At 43.2% G+C, this 23,336-nt stretch overlaps 1 protein-coding gene across 7 annotated transcripts in view; it reads left to right on the plus strand.

The window, feature by feature from the left end:
- Nucleotides 1-23,336, plus strand: part of SVIL (supervillin) — a 124,725-nt gene that overhangs the window by 10,111 nt on the left and 91,278 nt on the right. For all 7 annotated transcript variants that reach the window (XM_040434244.1, XM_040434242.1, XM_040434246.1 and 4 more), the window contains exons 2-6: nt 1,987-2,050; nt 6,679-6,770; nt 8,129-8,186; nt 8,280-8,410; nt 9,732-10,359. In XM_040434244.1, coding sequence (XP_040290178.1) covers nt 1,987-2,050; nt 6,679-6,770; nt 8,129-8,186; nt 8,280-8,410; nt 9,732-10,359 — 973 coding nt within the window. The remainder of the gene's footprint in view (nt 1-1,986; nt 2,051-6,678; nt 6,771-8,128; nt 8,187-8,279; nt 8,411-9,731; nt 10,360-23,336) is intronic.

Consider the following 23,336-nt stretch of genomic DNA (forward strand, 5'->3'; position numbering starts at 1 on the left):
CTGTGTCCTGCCGCCGGCCACCCCCACTTGTCACCAGGACCGCGGCCTTGCGGCACTCGGGCCTGCCGGCCTAGCGGGAAATTTCCCGGTATCCCGGCAGGCCAGTCCGGCCCTGCTAACAGTAGATATGGCCAGTGGGAGTTGAAGGATGTAACTGAGCATGTGCGTCCAATTTCACAAGGTTAGAGGTGGACGGTGAAATAAGGTAAAGAACAAACTACAGGTGACTCTGTACAGATACAACTATCTCAGTGGGTATACAAAATGTTTCATTGTATGCAATTCAGATCCAAGTGATCCATCAGAATATTTTTCAAGGGACATCCCCTTTAACAACATGTCGATTTACCCTGGAACCCAATATTCCTTTTTTTTTTTAAACCTGTAACTCTTCCCCAATAAAGGGAAAATATCGTCAGAAAATTACTTTGTTTGAATCGGGTCTATATTTTATATATATTTTTAAATATATTTTGGTGTTATTCTATTAATGAGACTCCTAATAGGCTGCAGCTTGCTTTTCTGTAACGATCACTTCTCAGCAGCCAGGACCACATCATTCACACCTGCACAATGACCTCTGCATAGGTCTCTGCCTGCCCACATTATAGGAGTCCGCAGGAGCAGCACATGAGCGGTGGACTGTCTCCTGCGTGGTTGTTTTATTTTTCTGTTCTAAGTAAATGGCTGTAAATAAAAAAAATTTATACTTTTTTGAGTCCTGTTTGGATGTGGTTCTGAGCCTAAAAAGAGCATAAGCATAAAAAAAAAGGAATTTATTATGGGGTTATCCGTGTTAGAAACAGACGGCTCTTTGTTCACTAATGAATTGAGAATTGTATTAGTAGTAGTAGTGGTTTTAGTGGTATTTCTCCTCTTCTGGTAGCAGCCGTTGCTTGGGTATGATTGACATCGGCCTCGGTCCCTGGATTAACTTCCATTCTATAAGCCTGTCGTCATGTTCGGTCACCTCCTAGCTTTTATTGCCAACATTTTAATGTGATGACACAATTGACAGTAAATGAATAAAGTTACCTATTATAAAAACTGAAATCCGCGTTCTCATCATCCAGATATAGCCTATGATGGAACCAGGTCTTGGATAATTTTTTGTTTTTAAGCTAATCATCTCGCCCCAGGGACATGGGATTCAAAAATACTGTTTTCCTTATATACATGTCTTTAGCAAAAATATCTTGTTGTCTTTTCTGTGGTCATTGAATAGATTATAATTCGTGTTGAACGAACTTGTGGTTTCAAGTTCGACGTACAAGTTTTGGGTTCTCTAAGAATTCAGTTGTGGATTCGGCTACCACAACTGTGATAGCGGAATCCATAACGGAATTCTTTGATAACCCGAACCTTGTACGCCGAACTTGAAACCATAAGTTTGCTGAACACTTACGTTTGACATGGGTTTATAGTTAATTTGTATGTGTATATACACATACAAACACGAACAGATACTTTATTTTATTTTTAAATGTATTTTATGCACTTATATAGCGCTGACATATTATGCAGCGCTTTATAGACATTATTGGAGCTCACAATCTAAGTTTCCTATCAGAATGTCTTTGGATTGTGGGAGGAAAACGGAGAACCCGGAGAAAACCCACGCAAACACGGGGAGAACATACAAACTCCATGCAGATGTTGTCTTTGGTCGGATTCAAACCCAAAACCCCAGCGCTGCAAGGCAGCAGTGCTAACCACTGAGCCACCATGCTGCCCAGATATAGAGGAGAGGAAGTCCTTTTAGGATGTTCTCCTGGCTTTGGTTATGAGAATCTGCCTGTGTGAACCTTGTCTAGTTTTTTCTAGCTATGAAAAGGTGTTGGTACTTTGATGGTGAAGACTAATGGGAATTGCAGAGATCTGTAGTTTCATGCATGGTGCTTTTCAGTATTTCAGGTGTTTGGTATGTTGATGATTGTTGGTGATCTTCAGCAAATTATTCTTACCTGATCTTTTTATTTTCCCAAGGTTTTTACGCTGAAGACCCAATCACTCATAGAAATCCAAGACTCCAATTAAGAAAAACCTCAAGGTACAGTAAAAAGTCTACTTGCGTACTCGTGTTAATACTTGCTGTAGGATACTGCTGCTGTAATCTTGATGCTAAAAATACAGGCTTCCAGTTTTTTGGGGGTTCGACCCATATAACAATGACGGTTGCCTCTTCTGACTAGGGGCCACTAGATAGAAGCAGCGCTGAGAAGAGTCCATGAATGTAAGGTGTAATACACTGCCAATGGGTCTAGTGCCGATCAATGTAAGGCAAGATTGGTGTTTGAGTCTGTACCCATTGAGTTGTCTTCTGAAGCCTGTTTTTCACCTTCTCACTCGTGCAGAAGTTTTTATGTTGTACTTGTTCATGCACCTGAGGATAGGCCATCACTTCCAAAGCTGGAATCTTCATCATTATAAGTTGAGTTGGTCCTATACATCCCCAATGTATACTGGCCAAATGTACACATATGGTGCACCACGGACACAATGTGAATAGCGTTTTTTAAAGGGGTTGGACAACTTCTTTTAAGCCAGCGCTGAACCTGTTCATTTACCATTCAGCGCATGCACAGAAGCCTATTCATCCAGGGACAGCGCAGAAAGTGGTGATGTGTATGAATCACGTCACCACCGTCGTCTTCTTGCGCCCTCTTGACTCCAATGCCAAGGATTGTAGGAAGTGAGAACCTAGGGGCCTTCTGCTGCGTGGTGGGTGTAGGTTATGATGTGACCCACAGATGTATGTCACCCAAAAAATAGATTATAGTGTATTGGGAGATATTTTGGGAAACTAAACAACCCCTTTTAATGTTTTTTTTTTTTTTTTTCCTGGTCTTTTATAAAGTAGGTTTCCGGGAAACGGCAACACACTTGTTCGAGGACCCTTTTTGTAATCATGGATAACCTCTTTAACAGTCTAAAAATCCTGAACTGTCCAGATGATCCAAGAGGTTAAGAGGCATTGCAAAAGATAACCAAAAGGAGACTATTTTTTATTTATTTTTATTCAGTTATGCTTGCAAATTTTGAGCACACACCCTTCATTTGATGAGTAAGCAAAGCAAAGCCAGTTCAGAATGTGTGTGGTCACAGCATCCCGAGAGCGCGGAGAGTGCAAGCCAAATCTGTTTCCTTTTCTGAGCAAAAGGGCATTCGATTCGGGGTTTTATCCTCTTCCAACGCACATTCCTCCACCCCACGCCGCCTAGAATCCCGTATATGTGCAAGTTTCTGAGCTAACTTTGTGCCAGGCAGCGTGGAGATTTCCTTTTCATTAGACAAGGGGATCCTGGAGGTTTTTTTTTTCATTCCCCCCCCCCCCCCCCCCCCCTTTTTGAATTCCTTAAAGCCTGAGGCCACGTCGCTTCTAATAAGCCAAGTCTTCCATCAGCATTTACATGAGTGTGCCGTACTTACTCACCAGGGTCTGGTAATCAGCTATGGTTTATTGGAACTGGCGACAAGTTCCCACAGGTTTCCAGGCGTTTAGTTGGTCCCACATTACATTTCTATAAGGTTTGATGACATTTTATTGGATGGAATGTGAGCAGAGAGTACGGTATTTGTAAGCTTTCCACGCCTCGGTCAGCAGTGATGTAATATTTCCTCAGGATACACCACCAGTTTATTTTCATTTAACAGTTCCATTACAGCCATGACCCCGTGCGTGTCTCTGGTGGGTTTTACTATCGGACAGTTAATCTTGTGTCAAATGCCTTTCAAAATGAATTTCCCTGTAAAAGCCTGAAAAATGAGGCTTGGTGTTTTATAATCTCTGTATGTTTAGCAACAGGATAGAATTGGCACAAGCAAAGAGGTTATCAGACATGATGATCAAATGCATACCCACACACACACACACACACACACACACACACACACACACACATACACATTAAAGGGGTTGTTCTAGCTACCTCTATCTACCATATAAGGCCTCATGCACATGGCTGTTGCTCTGCCGTTCCGTGCGTTGGATACCGCAATTGTGGTCCCCAATGCACGAGCACTATCCGTGTGGCTGCTGTGACAGATCCAGACCCATTCAACAAGTTCTATTTGTTTGCAGTGCGGAGGCACGGACAGAAACCCCACGGAAACACTCCGTAGTGGTCCTGTGCGTCCGTTCTGCACTGCACCTTCCGGATTGCGGACACATTCAAGTAAATGGGTCCACATCCATGATGTGGTGAGCATACGGCCGGTGCCTGCATATTGCTGACCCGCAATAGCTAGCTGATCGCTGGGGGTCCAGCCCCTGGGACCCCCACTGACCCTGAAAATGGGGATCCTGTTACTGGCATGCATCCTGCCAGTCCATTCATTCTCTTTGGGTGTGCAGGAGATAGCAGAGCACTGTCCTCGCTCTTTCCTGTGTGCCCATAGAGAATGAATGGTGCGGCAGGGTCCATCAGATTGCGGGAACGAGACCCTCTGGATAAGGGATAACTTGAAAAGTTGGCACAACTGCAGTGAAGAACACTTACCTGGTGCCCATCTTGTCAGCTGCAGATCCAACGGTTCCCAGGCTCCATTTCTGTTATCCAAGATGGTCGCACTTCTTCTCAGACTGCCTGATGCTCACTGTGCATTTGGTAGTCCAGGTCACTTCCTGTTTGTCCAGCCCTGCTCTTGGATTGGCTAGCACTGGTCACATGAGAGGGCAGCAGGCAGTGTCATGGACTACCAAATGCAAAGTGTGCCTCAGTCAGGCTTAGAGGAAGTGCAGCCATCTTGGATGGCAGAAGAAGAGCCCAGGAATAGGTGGGCCGGCAGGTGAAAAGATGAAAAAGAAGGCACCATGATATTGATTTCCAGTTAATGTGAATTTTTTCTCTTGAACTTAAGGGTCTCTTTAAGCAGGTAAATAGTAGTGGCAGAAACAATTCTTAACCAATTTTACCATTAAAGAAATGCTGAAAATGTAAAATTATTCCAACCTTTTCTCCCCTCTTCTGTTTTCCTTCAATCCTATTTTATCTAATTTCACAAATAAAACTGAGAAATATTCTCTATTTGTACTAAGAGATCAGTCGAGTCCCCTCCCTCTTCCTTGTTGCGCTTTGCTATCGATATGGGCGTATAATTTCCATTCGTATTTGAAATCCTCAGCATGCCCTCGTTTTCTGCGTATTTGCTTCCAAATACGTACATTGCAGTCTATGGGAGTGCATAAAAAAATGCAGTAAGGAAAGAATACGCATGTAAATCCAGACGAAATACTGAAGACAGTTCTGATGGTTTAGGGTCCATTCACACGTCCGTTGTTTCTTTCCTGATCTGTTCCGTTTTTTTGCGGAACAGATCTGGACCAGTTCTGTACCCATTCATTTTCAATGGGTCCTGAAAAAAAATCTGACATTGAGCTGTCCGATTTTTTTCAGGACCCATTGAAAATGAATCGTTACAGAACTGGTCCAGATCTGTTCCGCAAAAAACGAAACAGATCAGTAAAGAAACAACGGACGTGTGAATGGATCCATGTGTATTCCAGAGCCAGAATACAGATGGATGTGAAAGCGCCCACAAAGGTGTTTTATCTACTGAAAGGGGTTGCCCAGGATTAGAAAAACTTGGCTGATTTCTTCCAAAAATGGCACCATTCCTGTCCATGGGTTGTGTGAGTTATTGCAGCTCCGTTCCAGTGGCATTAAGGTAGCATAACTGAAATACCACGCACAACCTGTGGACAGGGGTGCTACTGTTTTTAGAAGAAAGCAGCCATTGTTTTCAGACACTAGACAACCCCTTTTCAGTTGCTCTTAATCAAGTGCAATTGTGATAAAGACATTCTGTAATTTACAATAATTACCATTTTTTGCTCGGTTTAGCTGATTTCCGTGTTGGTCTCATGATCCTGTCCACTGTGCGAACCCCCTACTTCCGCTGACATGACAGCCCTGCCTCTGTATTCCTAATTTGATTGTACATCCTGTGGGCGTACCTCCGATCCACTGCCCACTTGTACTGTCGAATCCCCAGGGCCAGCACATGCGCAGCGAGCACCATCCTTCATCAGAACTGCACAGCGCTCAGATGCTTTCCGGAACTTGTTCGCACACCGTTGCAGCTCTGCGGAAGTGATTTCAGCAGACGTAAGGGGTTTGCAGAGAGGACAGGGTCATGTCACCAACATGGGAAACGGCTAAACAAAGCCAAAACGGTAATTATTGTAAATTACAGAATTGTCTAATCACAGTTGTACTTGATGAGAGCAACTTGTTAAACCCTGGACAACCCCTTTAAGTCTAGGTTTTTATGGTAACACAGAGTTGGCCACAGTTCACAAGCGTGACTTCAGTGCTTCTATATAGAAAAGATGCATGTCCTGCAGAACCAGAACCAGGGCCTCAGAGTGAACCTCACTGGAGCCACAGAGTGTGGTGTGTAATGATATATAATTACACTGACGCCTGTATGTTATAACCTAGTACAGCATCTGAATATCTATGTGATGAGGATGGAGGCCGGGGATATACTGCCGCATGCTGGGCAGATTTACCATATTGATATTTATCTAGTAGTCTGTGGTTGTCGCCCAACTTTGCCGGTTATTGTAGTAATGGCAGCCATATTGTATTTTACGGAGCTTGTGCATTTAAAATGTGTAGAAAAGTAGCAGTCACTCATCCGAGATGACATTTATGTTTCGTTTCCCTACCTTAGCTTCCAAAGAAACTTTGGCTGTGGAATTCAAGGAGATTTTGGAAACTACCCCAAGGATATTGATGCACACATACTTGCTGTTCTTCCTAAAGGTAAGTATTTTCCATCTGAATTCAGGCAAAGCCCCCAGTGGAGTTCCGTGTTCCTGATAGAAGAGCCTAGAAGGGGGACTATGACTCGGTTATTATTATAAGTGTTGCAGTGGTTGGCTATTGTGGATTAATATTTCACTCTGACACACATCATGGAAACTCTGAGATATGGAAACCTGGAATCTGTTCCTAGAACACAAGTTCTCAACGTTTTTATTTCCTGGTTACTATAAAGAAAGTCCACATTGCCGTACCCAGTGATCATCTGGCATCACGAGGCAAGGTTAACGTGTGAAACATTTTGTGAAGTTTTATATTAAAGTTATACTTCTTCTCTGTGGTTCTAACTCGTTCCTCGGTGGAAAGTTTTTTTTTTTTTTTTTTAGAGGTGGTGCAGTAGGTTATTTGCTTTTTCCCTGTTTTATGCTCGCATAAAAACATACTAAATCTTTTGAAGAAATATGAAACTCTTACAAAGGACCAGGACTGAATCGGTCAGGTAATGCTGGCTGACTGCTTTATCACTAGGTACGTGAGGGTGGCTTTGGTTGGAACAGTCATGTGAAAACGCCCCTAAAAAGCGTCAGCTGATGATGTCGCAAGTTGACTGGCACTTGTTTACTATGTCTATATGAATGATCGTTCATTCATTTTCACCTCTCATACACTTTCCGTTGGATGTGCTGTGCTGCCGACAAGCAATGCTTTTTATGCCATCCTGAAAAATGGAATCACCGCCAAACTAGTGCACCATTTTTGATAATAATGGCTGCAGTGATCACGAGCGGTATACGGCATATCACTGCCGCGAAAACAGTATGGCTGCAGCTGAGGAGAGAAGCAGCGTCATTGGAACTGGTGGACATTTTATATATTTTTTTTAATCATAGCATTGTCCCTCGCTGCCGATGGGGTTGTCCAAAAACATTTTGGACAACCCCATTAAAATAACTATTGGCCAAATGACAGTTTGCGCCATAATTATTTCTACAGACTATCACCCCACCCGCCCACCCATCGGCCAGGCGTGTGTATGTATATATATATGTGTGTGTGTGTGTATGTGTATGTGTATGTGTATATATATATATATATATATATATATATATATATATATATATATATATATATATCTCATTGATCTGACAACAGACTTTTTAGGGATTTCATAATAATTTCAATTATAAATTCAATTTCAATGACTGCAGTTGTCAATACCTTTTGATGTTTACACTTATTGCAGTTGGAACTTGTGAATTTTCACCTCCGAATTCCCTATTATTCAGTCACTATTAGATTAGATGGCATACTTAGTGGACTGTAATAATTTTCAGATCTTGAACTTATCTTCTCCTTAGTTTCAGAGCTGAGAAAAGTGTTTGAGCCCAGCAGGAGGGTAATTACAGAGATGAAGAGGTAAGTGACCTGTGTTGACAGTAGCTTTCCAGTAAGCCTGGTAGAATGGAATAGCAGTTTTTCATGTTTCTTGAATATCCTCTTCTGTTTCAGAAAAGAAAGAATTGCGAGACGTTTGGAAGGCATTGAAAATGAAGCACCGCCAATTATGTTACAGAGCAGGCTCCTAGAAGAAGACACCCCAAGATACACGCGAGCTACTGATGCATATAGCCCTAATTTAGGTATGAGATGTCTGCATCGTTATCCTCCACTTTCATATGGTAGAGAGATGGACATTGTAGGTTTCAATCTTAATATTTTGAGACCAGATTAAGTCGAGGCTACTGAGCCAGATATTAGGCGGGGGGACCCTCTCCTTTTTTAGGTGGAGGCCTCCCCATCTCATTTCTCGTGGACATGCTATATTGTCACTGATTCTTAACTTGCGCAAGAAAACTAACTTGGGCCACGTTGGTTACCTTCATTTGCCTACCCTGTAATCCAGTCCCTTACTGTAAAGGCTACTTAAGACTTAATGAGGATCATGTCTACTGCATTGTACCTGACAGCAGATTTGTCCCTATGACACTGGCTTACCTGGTACATGTGCTTTTGGCAGCTGAAGGCATCTGTGTTGGTCCCATGTTCATATGTGTCCACATTGCTGAGAAAAACTACGTTTTAAATATATGTGAATGAGCCTCTAGGAGCAACAAGGCTCTGCTCTCTCTGCAACTGCAGCAGCTTCTCCACTTTAATTGACCGTTCCAGGCAGTGAAAACCTCATCACACCTGTCCCTGTCAATCAAAGTGGAGATTGCACAGTAGTTGCAGAGAGAGCAGAGCCTCTAGGCGTAACTGCAACGCCCTCATTGCTCCTAGAGGCTAATTTGCATATATTACAACATCATGTTTCTCGGTAATGCGGACACATATGAACATGGGACCAACACAGATGCCTTCAGCTGCCAAGCGCACATGTAACAGGTCAGCCAGTGTTATAGGTACAAACCTGCTGACAGATGCCCTTTAATGGAAGGGGTAAAAGTACTAAGGGTGTTGGGTGTGACCTAGGAAAGATCCACACCAGATTAAAAGATCCCTATGTATTTGACAGCCTGATGTTATTACCAGTCAGCAGCTGGCCATACACCTTCCATGCCACCCGCCAGCTATTCCTCCTCACCTCCCACATACATGGGTTCTAGCAAGTATGCATGTGTTCTCTTTCAGGAGAGGAAAGGCCACTGCCCAATATTCCCCTGGTGGTAGCTTATCTGTAAGAACAAAAGATTGGGCATGTTGAATTAATCTTTATTTGCGGAATGAACACAAGTCTGGCTGAAATCAGCAGGACTCTATATTATTCTGATGTGTATGGCTTCCTTTAGACTTACTATAGCTCTTCAGTCATCTATATATCACATTTTACGTTTGTTCCTACCTCATAGCAAGTCTTACGTAGGTGATTAATATGAAACATGCGTTGGTTCAGTGACTATTCTGTCCAGACAGGATTGAATTTTTTATTCTTTTATTGCTGAATACCATTTCTTTCCCCAGGACACACAAACGATGATGCAACTTCAGAGTCTTCAGTAGAAACAAATTCAAAGTTAAGGTATCATCCAAAACCAGCAGATATTCAGGCAGAGACTACTAATGTTCTAGGAAATATGAGCGCACAAGAACAGGAATCTAAAGCAGACAGGATAGCTCGATACAAAGCTGAACGTAGGCGCCAGTTGGCTGAAAAGTATGGCCTACCTTTGGACTCTGAAGGAGATTCGGAATACCAGTCCAGGTATACTCGATCAAGGAAGGACAGTGACACGTCCGAGAAGAGGTCAGGCGTTTATGAGGATGATGATTCCAAGGACAGTGTTTCTGATTATTTGTATCCGCCGGAAAGCAGGAAGGCTCGCCTCTCTGATGTGAAACACCATGACATTAATGAAAATGTGTCCACCTGCGATGCTCTGCAAAACCTGGAAAACAATAACAAGTTTCATGGCATCTCACAGCTAGATGGTCCTGCAGATTCTTCATATGGGCTTGGAAACATTGTAGGAGAAGCGCCACAGTCACCCAGGTTCCCTCGTCGTGCATCCCAGACCTCTCCGAAGCGTTCCTCATCTCCTGTTTCCTTATCTGCAGATCAGCAGCAACAGCAGGCAGACATCAGACAAGGGTAAGCAAGAATCTAAATTGGCCTTCCGACACATGATTTTTGGGACCCAGTCTACTGTAGTACCGACGTATTGGAGTTTCGTAAGCTGGTTGTATCTGACCCCAAACTAGCACTGAAATGAGTGGCCTCTAATCGGGATACTCCACTCCATCCTCTCAGTTCCCTTATAAATGGTAGAATTTGGTAACTACTTTGCTGGTTTTATGTCTTGTGTAGAGAACAATAACTTGTCCTTTGACCATGTTAAAGGGGTTCTCCGGGAATTTAGAAAATGAAAATACGTTAATATTACTTTATTATAAATATATTCCGAAATACATTTCATTAGTTATAATGGCTTGTTTTGTCTGGGGAGCAATGATTAGGAGAAACAAAGTGGCCGCTGTCCTATTAGTGCACACAGAACCTGTCCTCATGACACAGGAGGACAAGTTACTTCACAACACTAAGATAAAGAGCTGCTTCATCCTCCTCTCTGGTCTATTTGTCAGGGATACTTCACAGTTGGGATGAGGTTTTGATGTTGGTGTGCTGTGACTCTTTTTCTCCACACATAGTGTTGTGTGTTTCTTCCAAACAACTCAGCTTTGGTTTCATCTGTCCACAGGATATTTTGCCAGTACTGCTGTGGAACATCCAGGTGCTCTTGTGCAAACTGTAAACGTGCAGCAATGGTTTTTTTGGACAGCAGTGGCTTCCTCTGTGGTATCCTCCCATGAAATCCATTCTTGTTTAGTGTATTTAGGTATCGTAGATTCGCTAACAGGGATGTTGGCATATGCCAGAGACTTTTGTAAGTCTTTAGCTGACACTCTAGGATTCTTCTTCACCTCATTGAGCAGTCTGCGCTGTGCTCTTGCAGTCATCTTTACAGGACGGCCACTCCTAGGGAGAGTAGCAGCAGTGCTGAACTTTGGAGATACTTTTATAACCCTTTCCAGCTTTATGCAAGTCAACAATTCTTAATCGTAGGTCTTCTGAGAGCTCTTTTATGCAAGGCATCATTCACATCAGGCAATGCTTCTTGTGAAAAGCAAACCCAGAACTGGTGTGTGTTTTTTTTTTTTTTTTTTTTTTTTTTTTTTTTTTTTTTATAGCTCTTGGAGATGTCATTAGTCTAGGGGTTCACATACTTTTTCCACCTGCCCTGTGAATGTTTACATGGTGTGTTCAATAAAAACATGGTAACATTTAATTATTTGTGTTATTAGTAGGGGTGCACCGAAATTCCGGCGGCCGAAAATATCGGCCGAAAATGGGCCTAATCCTTTTCGGCCGATATTGCTACATATCGGCAGAAAATATGGGGTTTGGGATTTGTGGGATTTGTCACCCGCGCCGGGCGGGCGGTTTACTTTAAGTCACTGCATCTTTATTTTACCTTCCAATCGTGACGCTCCAGTAACAACTCTGCAGGCAGAGCGGAGGGCGGCGTAACGTCACTTACTCACGTGACCCGCCTGCTCCGCCTCCTTCATTCATAAAGTGGGCGGAGCAGGTGCGTCACGTGAGTAAGTGACGTTACGCCGCCCTCCGCTCTGCCTGCAGAGTTGTTACTGGAGCGTCACGATTGTAAGGTAAAATAAAGATGCAGTGAGTGATTAGTCTGCTGTGAGCAGCAGGGCCGGGGCTGTTATGGGTAGGGGGATCGGTCTATGGCACTGCTATGGGGAGGGGGGGATCTGTGCACTGTTATGGGGAAAGGGATCTGTGCACTGTTATGCCCATAACAGTGCACATATCCCCCCCTCCATAACAGCGCCACCCACAGATGAATTTCATTCATGAAAAATAATTATTAATAAAATCATTAAAAAAAAAGTATTTTAAAAGTATTTGGGCAAAAAGGCGGTTTCGGTCAAGGGCATCCTGAATTTTCGGTTTCGGACCAGAATTTTCATTTCGGTGCACCCCTAGTTATTAGCTTAAGCAGACTGTGATTTTCTATTGTTGTGACTTAGATAAAGATCAGATCACATTTTATGACCAATTTGTGCAGAAATCCATATCATTCCAAAGGGTTCACATACTTTTTCTTGCAACTGTATTTATAATGAAGTAATATTTAAGTATTTTCATTTTCTTAATTCCCGGAGAACCCTTTAAGAGGTCTCATTGCCATAGACTCTGACTTAAGGCCCTTTATACTGCTCTAACGTCGGGCAGATGATTATATTACAAGCATTTATACGGACGCTCGTTCGCGATGATCTGCTGGTGTAAAGGTGCTGCCAATTGCCAGAAACACTTGTTCATCACGTACCGTAATTGCATCATTTGCCGGCAGCAGATCATCTTGTCTAATCAGCACTCTGCTGCTGGCAAACTGGTTCTGTATGGGGACGAGCGATGACATTAGTGATTACATACAGTGGAGGTGATCGCTGCATTTAAATGCATCAGTCTCCTTGACAGATGAGCAGCCATGATTCGTTCACTTTTGTAGACTCTTGTAGATCAGCTTCTTCTCAGATGTCATCCCTGAAAGGCATACACTTATTCAATACTATTACTTTTGTGATTATGATGCGTAATGCTACCATACTTCTTTTAGTAAATGGCTGCACGTTCCTGCCCTTCTGAAAGGGGGCACCTGTCTTTGGGTGGTTAGATGCAGCCACTTGCAGCACAAATGCTGGAGCTCATGGCAGGTATTAGAACATATCCAAGGATACTATTCGGGTATATGATTATATGAAATAACATGTAGGAGACATTTCCAGCCTAAGAATTATGTTCATGTCATATAGTTTGTTTTTCTAGGATATCTAGGCATGAGGTTTCATGATACAGTCCTGATCAAAAGTACCACTTGAAAAATGGCCAAAAATCATATTTTACATTGTTGGATCTTAACAAGGTTCCAAGTAGAGCTTCAACATGCAACAAGAAGAAATGAGAGTGAGACGAAACATTTTTTGAGCATTCAATTAATTGAAAATAACGATTAAACTGAAACGGGCTGTTTTTCAGCTGATCCAAATGTTAGGGCCACATGCCTTCAAAAGGCCAAATCTGTGCAAAGATGTGGATTCATTGTCATTTTCTGTCAGGTAGTCACACATTGTGATGGCAAAGGCAAAGAACTCTCCCTTTCTGAATGTGGTTGGGTTGTTGAACTACATAAGCAGGGTCTCTCACAGCGCGCCATCGCTGCTGAGGTGGGACGCAGTAAGACAGTCATTTGGAATTTCTTAAATGATCCTGAGGGTTATAGAACAAAAATGTCAAGTGGAAGACCCCAAAAAATTTCATCAGCACTGAGCCGGAGGATTCAGTTGGCTGTCCGTCAAGACACTGGACGATCCTCGACCCAAATTAAGGCCCTTACTGCTGCTGACTGCAGCCTCATAACCATTAGACGGCATCTGAGACTGAAGGGCTTCAAAAACAAAAAACTTCTTCAAAGACCTCGTCTCCTTGAACGCAACAGAACTGCTTTTTTGGACTTTGCAAGAGAGCACCAAACATGGGACTTTCAAAGGTGGAAGAAAGTTTTATTCTCTGATGAGAAAAAATGTAACCTTGATGGTCCTGATGGTTTCCAACGTTACTGGCATGACAAGCATGTTTTCTACGCGCCACATTGGAGGGGGCGCCATAATGGTCTGGGGTGCTTCTTCCTTTAGTGGAACAATGGAGCTTCAGGAAGTGCAGGGGCGTCAAACGGCCGCTGGCTATGTTCAGATGTTGCAGAGAGCATTCCTCATGACTGAGGGCCCTCGTCTGTGTGGTAACGACTGTGTTTTTCAACCGGACAACGCTACAGTACACAATGCCCGCAGGACAAGGGACTTCTTCCAGGAGAATAACATCACTCTTTTGGCCCATCCTGCGTGTTCTCCTGATCTAAATCCAATTGAGAACCTTTGGGGATGGATGGCAAGGGAAGTTTACAAAAATGGAGAACAGTTCCAGACAGTAGATGGCCTTCGTGCGGCCGTCTTCACCACTTGGAGAAATGTTCCCACTCACCTCATGGAAACGCTTGCATCAAGCATGCCGAAACGAATTTTGGAAGTGATAAACAATAACGGCGGAGCTACTCATTACTGAGTTCATGTTTGGAAGTTGGATTTCTGTTTTGGGGAGGGGGGGGGGGGTTAGTTTTTTGGTTTTTTTTGAGGTGTGGTCCTAAACTTTTGATCAGCTGAAAAACAGCCTGTTTCAGTTTATTCGTTGTTTTCATTAAATTGAATGCTTAAATTTTTTTTTGTCTCGCTCCCATTTCTTCTTCTTGCATGTTGAATCTCTACTTGGAACCTTGTTAAGATCCAGCCATGCTAAACATGATTTTTTGCCATTTTTCAAGTGGTCTTAAACTTTTGATCAGGACTGTATAAATGTGGAGACACTTCCACCCCATGGACTATGTTTATTATGGAATAGTAGTCGGTGTAGTCGTCTTTGTAGATTTCTCTATGGCATGTTCCTTCTCCTATACTGTATTTCCAATCTCTTCAATGCTTTGCTCCTTTATTCTACAAAGAACATTTCCCGATCTACTATATCCCTGACGTTTTAGAAGCCATAAACCTCTGACTTTGACTTGGGCTACTTTTCACACTGGCGTTTTGGCTTTCAGTTTGTCAGATCTGTTCAGGGCTCTCACAAGCGGTCCAAAACGGTCAGTTTTGCCCTAATGCATTCTGAATGGAAAAGGGTCCGCTCAGAATGCATCAGTTTGCCTCCGTTCCGCCTCCATTCCGCTTTGGAGGCGGACACCAAAACGCTGCTGCTTGAAACTGAGCCAAACGTCCTGGCACACAATGTAAGTCAATGGGGACGGATCCGTTTTCTATGACACAATCTGGCACAATAGGGAACTGATCCGTCCTCCATTTACTTTCAATGGTGTTCAAGACGGATTTGTCTTGGCAATGTTAAAGATAATACAAACAGATCCGTTCTGAACAGTTGCAGACGGTTGTATTATCTGAACGGATCATCTGTGCAGATCCGTGACGGATCCGCACCAAACGCGAGTGTGAAAGTAGCCTTAGTTTTCCTTTTGCCGTCTGCAGCTGATAAATTCCCAGTTCACGTATAAAGGGGCACCGGTTGATCATTTTCAGTGTAGCAGGTAGTATTTTAGGATGGGGCTGATTATTTCATGGTTGACCTGCGTATTTATCAGAGGATATGCCATTTATCTACCTGTATCCTCCTTTTGCACTTTCTGCATAATGGCACAGATTCTGGCCAGTAAAAATATAGCCGAGCTGAATGCCCATTTCCTCCTACGGTTTTCTTTTCTGAGCATGGGGATAACATGGAGTTTAGGAATTTCCTCCACAGCCCTGTGTAAAAACACAGATAGTGAAGTGCCCAAAGGAGCAGACTTATTAACACAATGTTGATAAATCTGCCATAGGCTAACCTCAGCGCCGGTTTGGATAGAATAATCAGTTGTTAGGTTTGAATGTTAGGTGGCTTTTACTTTGGGGGAATGTGGTGGATTTCGGGCCAAACACCCCCTATGTAACTGTATTTACTCCATAAAATTGTGCCGTGTGCTCCATTGATTTCTATGAAATAGCAGTTTGCATCCCTATACGAGGTGTGACGTTTAGGGGTAATATATGGGGGAGCTGAACAGACTTTCCAGGAGCCTTATGTACAGTGCATTCTAGGCCATGTATCAGAAACAAATCCATCCGAGCAGCAATCATTTGCTGTGCTTGGTCATTTCCTGGAACTTGGTCCTGATCTCAGACACTCTTTACATATAAACGATCGTATTGATGGTGGATAATGTCCTTGACTTAGGAAAGTTGATCTGCAGAAGCGTTACATCCCTCTTGTAGTTCACCTGTTGAGATGACGCCATCTACGCGCTGTAAAACGCTCAACAGGCAAAAACCAATGATTCCCTATGGGCATGGTTCTCACCTGAGCGTTTTACAGCGCGTACGAACGTGCTGTAAAACGCCCTACGCCCCAAGAAGTACAGGAGCTTCTTTGGGGCGTATTGTCGCGCACATAGACTTAGCGGAAACGCGCGACAATGGGCGTTTGCTTGTTTGATCGCGCATATGTAAACGCCCAATAAAAGCGCCTGTAAAAAGCGCATACAGAGTACGCTCAGGTGTGAACCCAGCGTAAAGGTGGTCACACATTCAAAAACTTCCACGTGTTTATTTCAACAGGGAATGACCTCTCTGGCAAGACCTTCTCTCCTGTGGGAGCAAAAAATCTGGCGTGTTGAAATTCTGCTGTCGGGTGGTCCCCATAGACAAAGGGTTGACGGGTGTTGGAGGTTATAGCCTGTCCCCAGAATATGGTAAAACATTATGATTAGCAAATGTCTGACCTCTGAGACCCCCATCAATCACTAGAACAAAGGGACAGCAGTCTGTTCAATGTTTGTTTGATCAGTGATTTCCATCCGTTAGGGCTCATGCATACTAACATAAAGGCCCGGTACCTGTATTGCGGACCCTAAACAGCCGTTTTGCCATATACGATTACTGGCCGTGGTGCGGATGTGGACCCATTGACTTGAGTGGGTCTGCAATCCACAGGATATGACCGAAGATAGGACTTCACCTATCTTTTGCGGAGCAGAGGCATGGATCAGAAGCCAACAGAAACCCTATGAAACCCTTCCGTGGGCATTCAGGTCCATGCCACCACACCGCAAAAAAAGATTACATTTTTTTTAAAATATATTAAAGGTTTAAATCGCCCCCCCTTTCCCAATTTTACATATAAAAATATATAAACAAAAAAATATATAAACATTTCCAGTATCGCTGTGTCCAAAAAGTTTCTAACTACTAAAATATATATTTATATATATTATATTTTTTAAATCCTGTGTGGTGAACGCCGTAATGTAAAATAAAAAATTGTCAGCCCTAAAAATTTAATGACAGTGATCAAAAAGCTGTACATACCACAAAAATGGTACTAATAAAAACTACAGTTCATACCGCAAAAAACAAGCCCTTATAAATCTCTGTGGACAGAAATCTAAAAAAGTTATGGCTGGCAGAAAACTATACAAGTTTTGTATCGCCGCAGTTTTATTGAGCAGCAGAATAAGAATGTCCATGTCCCTTCCTTTTTTTTTTGAACACCGTGTGAAGACACCAAAATCCTTGGCGGAATTGTTTTTTCTATTTAAAGAGGACCTATCATGGGTCCAGACATTATGAAATAATTGGTACAGAGAGGAGGAGATTGCCCTGTATCTCAATGGGCATCTCCTTCTCCCTGGCTGTAGGGGCTGTCCAATCGCAGCAGAGAGAGTCACAGCCAGGGAGAAGGTGAGTTTTCTCTCCCCCTGGCTGTGACGCACTCTGTTGTGATTGGACCGCGCTACAGCCAGGGAGAAGGAGACGCCCATTGAAAAACCCTGGAGTCTTCTCCTCCCTGTACCGATGATATTCATTACTATACCAGCTGGGACGGGAAACTGCAGGGGGGCACAGCAGGCGAACGGAGCAGCACCCAGAAAAAATAGTAAGCTATATTACATCAGTGCACTATGCCCTACATATCCTGGTAGTTATTTCATAATGTCTGGACCCATGAAAGGTCCTCTTTAAGCACACAATTCCCTTTTTCTCAAAACAGACATGGTAAATTAAATAAGCAACTAATCCCACAAAAAATAAGCCCTTATATGGCTACATTAGCCGAAAATTTAAAAAGTTATGGCTATTGGAACTTGGGAAGGGAAAAATGAAAATGCAAAGTCAAAACTAGGCCCAATACTTAAAGGAGAAATAATAAATCTTCCCCAACAACTTCAACTGGCCCACGACGGCCAATCCACTTTCCAGGTAACTGTTCATCTAGGAATACTCGGACCTGACACCCATAATGTGGTGGTGCACCATCTTGCTGGAAAAACTCAGGGAACGTGCCAGCTAGATGAACAGTTTCCTGGAAAGTGGATTGGTCGTCGTGGGCCAGTTGAATGGCCCCCAAGGTCTCCCGATCTGACCCCCTTAGACTTTTATCTTTGGGGTCATCTGAAGGCAATTGTCTATGCTGTGAAGATACGAGATGTGCAGCACCTGAAACTACGGATACTGGAAGCCTGTGCTAGCATTTCTCCTGCGGTGTTGCTATCAGTGTGTGAAGAGTGGGAGAAGAGGGTTGCATTGACAATCCAACACAATGGGCAGCACATTGAACACATTTTATAAGTGGTCAGAAACTTGTAAATAACTCATGAAAGAATAAAGTTACATTAAAACCAAGCCCACCATTGTTTTTCTTGTGAAATTCCCAATAAGTTTGATGTGTCACATGACCCTCTTCCTATTGAAAAAACAAAAGTTGGATTCAAAATGTCCGACTTCAAAATGGCCGCCATGGTCACCACCCATCTTGAAAAGTTTCCCCCCTCACATATACTAATGTGCCACAAACAGGAAGTTAATATCACCAACCATTCCCATTTTATTAAGGTGTATCCATATAAATGGTCCACCCTGTGTGTGTATATATGTGTGTGTGTGTGTGTGTGTGTGTATATATATATATATATATATGTGTGTGTATATATGTATATATGTATGTGTGTGTGTGTATATATGTATATATGTATATATGTATATATATATATATATATGTATATATACACACACACATTTTAGTCAGGTCCATAAATATTGGGACATTGACAAAATTGTAACGTATTTGGCTCTATACACCACCACAATGGATTTGAAATGAAACAAACAAGATGTACTTTAACTGCAGACTGTCAGCTTAAAGAGGACCTTTCACCGATCCTGACATTGTGAACTAAGTATACAGACATGGAGAGCGGCGCCCGGGGATCTCACTGCACTTACTATTATCCCTGGGCGCCGCTCCGTTCTGCCGCTATGCCCTCCGGTATCTTCGGTCACTAAGTTATAGTAGGCGGAGATAGAAACCTAGAAACATAGAATGTGTCGGCAGATAAGAACCATTTGGCCCATCTAGTCTGCCCAATATATCTGAATACTATGGATAGCCCCTGGCCCTAACTTATATGAAGGATAGCCATATGCGTATCCCATGCACGCTTAAACCCCTTCACTGTATTTGCAGCTACCACTTCTGCAGGAAGGCAATTTTGGGGACTTGGTTATAGTAGGCGGAGTCTGCCCTTGTTCTGCTGAAGCGCTGGCCAATCGCAGCGCAGAGCTCACAGCCTGTGAGGTTCTTTTCTCCCAGGCTGTGAGCTCTGCGATGCGATTGGCCAGCGCTACAGCAGAACAAGGGCAGACTCCGCCTACTATAACTTAGTGACCGAAGATACCGGAGGGCATAGCGGGAGAACGGAGCGGCGCCCAGGGATAATAGTAAGTGCAGTGAGATCCCCGGGCGCCGCTCTCCATGTCTGTATACCTAGTTCACAATGTCAGGATCGGTGAAAGGTCCTCTTTAAATTTGAGGGTATTTACATCCAAATCAGGTGAACGGTGTAGGAATTACAACAGTTTGCATATGTGCCTCCCACTTGTTAAGGAACCAAAAGTAATGGGACAATTGGCTTCTCAACTGTTCCATGGCCAGGTGTGTGTTATTCCCTCATTATCCCAATTACAATGAGCAGATGAAAGGTCCAGAGTTCATTTCCAGTGTGCTATTTGCATTTGGAATCTGTTGCTGTCAACTCTCAAGATGAGATCCAAAGAGCTGTCACTATCAGTGAAGCATACCATTCATTGGGCTGAAAAAACAAAACAAACCCATCAGAAAGATAGCAAAAACATTAGGCCTGGCCAAAACAACTGTTTGGAACGGTCTTAAAAAGAAAAAAAACGCACTGGTAAGCTCAGCAACACCAAAAGACCCGGAAGACCACGGAAAACAACTGTGGTGGATGACCGAAGAATTCTTTCCCTGGTGAAGAAAACACCCTTCATAACAGTTGGCCAGATCAAGAACACTCTCCAGGAGGTAGGTGTATGTGTGTCAAAGTCAACAATCAAGAGAAGACTTCACCAGAGTGAATACATCTTGTGGTGAACCCTCTGTAAACCATTGGTGAGCCTCAAAAACAGGAAGGCCAGATTAGAGTTTGCCAAACGACATCTAAAAAAGCCTTCACAGTTCTGTAACAACATCCTATGGACAGATGAGACCAAGATCAACTTGTACCAGAGTGATGGGAAGAGAAGAGTATGGAGAAGGAAAGGAACTGCTCATGATCCTAAGCATACCACCTCATCAGTGAAGCATGGTGGTGGTAGTGTCATGGCGTGGGCATGTATGACTGCCAATGGAACTGGTTCTCTTGTATTTATTGCTCATGTGACTGCTGAAAAAAGCAGCAGGATGAATTCTGAAGTGTTTCGGGCAATATTATCTGCTCATATTCAGCCAAATGCTTCAGAACTCATTGGACGGCGCTTCACAGTGCAGATGGACAATGACCCAAAGCGTACTGCAAAAGCAACCAAAAAGTTTTTTAAGGGAAAGTGGAATGTTATGCAATGGCCAAGTCAATCACCTGACCTGAATCTGATTGAGCATGCATTTCACTTGCTAAAGACAAAACTGAAGGGAAAATGCCCCAAGAACAAGCAGGAACTGAAGACAGTTGCAGTAGAGGCCTGGCAGAGCATCACCAGGGATGAAACCCAGCGTCTGGTGATGTCTATGCGTTCCAGACTTCAGGCTGTAATTGACTGCAAAGGATTTGCAACCAAGTATTAAAAAGTGAAAGTTTGATTTATGATTATTATTCTGTCCCATTACCTTTTGGTCCCTTAACAAGTGGGAGGCACTTATGCAAACTGTTGTAATTCCTACACCGTTCACCTGATTGGGATATAAATACCATCAAATTAAAGCTAAAAGTCTGCAGTTAAAGCACATCTTGTTCGTTTAATTTAAAATCCATTATGGTGGTGTATAGAGCCAAACATTTTAGAATTGTGTTGATGTCCCAATATTTATGGACCTGACTGTATCTGGCCACTTGTCGGTATTGCATATTGTTGCAGTGGATATCATAGCATTGCTTTCACCCTTGGATCTTTTGAAATCCATACTTAATAATTGGAAAGGTGTTATCTCTCCTATAGCTTTCCTAATAAACACCAAAATGTTGACTTCAGAACTGTACAGATGTTATCTCCAGGCGTCCATACCCCTGGCCGCGTTCGGTTGCTCCTAACTTAGAGCGAAGAGAGGTCGGTGAAGATGGGGGTTGTTTCACAGCTGTGTATAGTCGTGTATATATATATTTTTTTCCCCAAGACCTGTATGTAATCAATCGTATATAAATGTGCAAATTACTGGTCCACTGGGAGACGTGTTATTTGCTTATGTATATTCCTTTTGGGGTATTTTTTGCACGGCTCGAAGGCTCTTACACAATTTGGAGTCTGACTATATAGAGCTGTTTTACCTGTTCTTTTTCCTTGCACTCAGTTTCCGAAGTTAATTGTTTAATTTGTGTATTTTGGGATCTCCGCACTCAGATATGTATATTACATGCAGCCAGGTCAGAATGACTTTGGCGTAAAACCCCATATGTTAATATTTAGCGAGTGGATGTCAGATGGTATTTTAATGGAAAGCATATGTTCCTGATATAATACAAATCCTTGCTGTTTTCCCTCTGCCGTTTTACTTCCCCGGTCTCTTCGTGAGAATCTGGGATAGTCTCCACAAACAGATGATTTAATCCCTGTCACTATAAAACTTCATATAAAGAAAATGCAAGCATGTTGTGTACACAAGACTTAAAGGGTTTCTCCTATTAGGATTCAGCAAGTAGACAAGGGTCACTTTTAGAAAGCCTGAAAGGTCCGAGAGACCTCTCAGGAGTTGTGATCAATAGGGGGTCTAACAATGGGACCTCCACTGATTATTAAAAGTGCCAGGAGACTGCACCCTAAGGCCTGTTTCACACTGCTGATAGTAGCTCCAGCAGGCTGTTCCGGCAGAGAACTTTCTGCTGGAGCTCTCAAATATGCTGGGATTTGGATGGACAAATACCACTGCATAGTATATTTGTTGAGTAGCGGCCGACTTTCCACCGGACCACATTACAGTCAGTTGGGCTGGTGGGCATTCCGGCAATGCTGGTTGCAGAGAGGTCCGGCAGGCTGTTCTCTGCCAAAACAACCTTCAGAGCTACTGTCGGCAGTGGCTCATGCACACAACCATAATCTGCCCAGGAAGAACGGGTGAGTTCAATACAAGACATCCGCAATCAGATATGTACTGACTGCATCATAACATACTAAGATATGGTCAGGTTAGAGGAACAGAGGTCTGCCCCCGAGATCCGGCAGACACACCGAACATGTTTCCCAGGTCGTTCCTGAGATTATGGCAAAAAAATATCTAGGGCCCCAGTTTTCTGTCTGAAAAATAATCTGTTGGGAGCCAGCGGTAGGCTAATAGAGACTGAAACCGCTTTGTTCTTCCAGCGAACGGTGGGGCTCACGCTGTCTAGATCCCAGTCAGACTGACAAAGCCCTCGATGGTGTTTTTCTTTTGCTCTTCATCTGGGCAAATTAAGGAGCATTGAGGTTCAGATACCGCTTTAGTAGGGTTTAGATGCAATCTATTGTAGGATATCGGACAACATAGCCGACCACCGGAGGAATATACTGCTGCCATGATGACCAGACATTAGTTTTCATTTTAAAGCAGTATTTCTATCATATAATGCCATGCCATAACAATCTGATCAGTAGAGGATGTCCAGCCTCTTAGCCCCCAGCTGATCCGACGTTTACACTCCCAACTTTAAACTGCAAATAGAAGTTGAGCTGCAGTAACCTGACATGACCACTACACTGAGAGTGGAGCTGTCTGCTTCCGTTCCATTCTCCGTGCTCGCCCAGATGGCTGCCGCAGACAGCTGATTGGTGGGGTTGTGCTGGGTTGTCAGGCCCTCACTGATCTAATATTGATGTCCTATCCGAAGGATAGGTCATCAGTGTCTGCAACCTGGAAAACCCTTTAAATTGAGAAGTCTGTAATGCTTCATTTCCCCTGTAGTGGCG

This window comes from Bufo bufo, chromosome 5, assembly GCF_905171765.1.
Source record: "Bufo bufo chromosome 5, aBufBuf1.1, whole genome shotgun sequence".
In the NCBI taxonomy this organism is placed as follows: domain Eukaryota; kingdom Metazoa; phylum Chordata; class Amphibia; order Anura; family Bufonidae; genus Bufo; species Bufo bufo.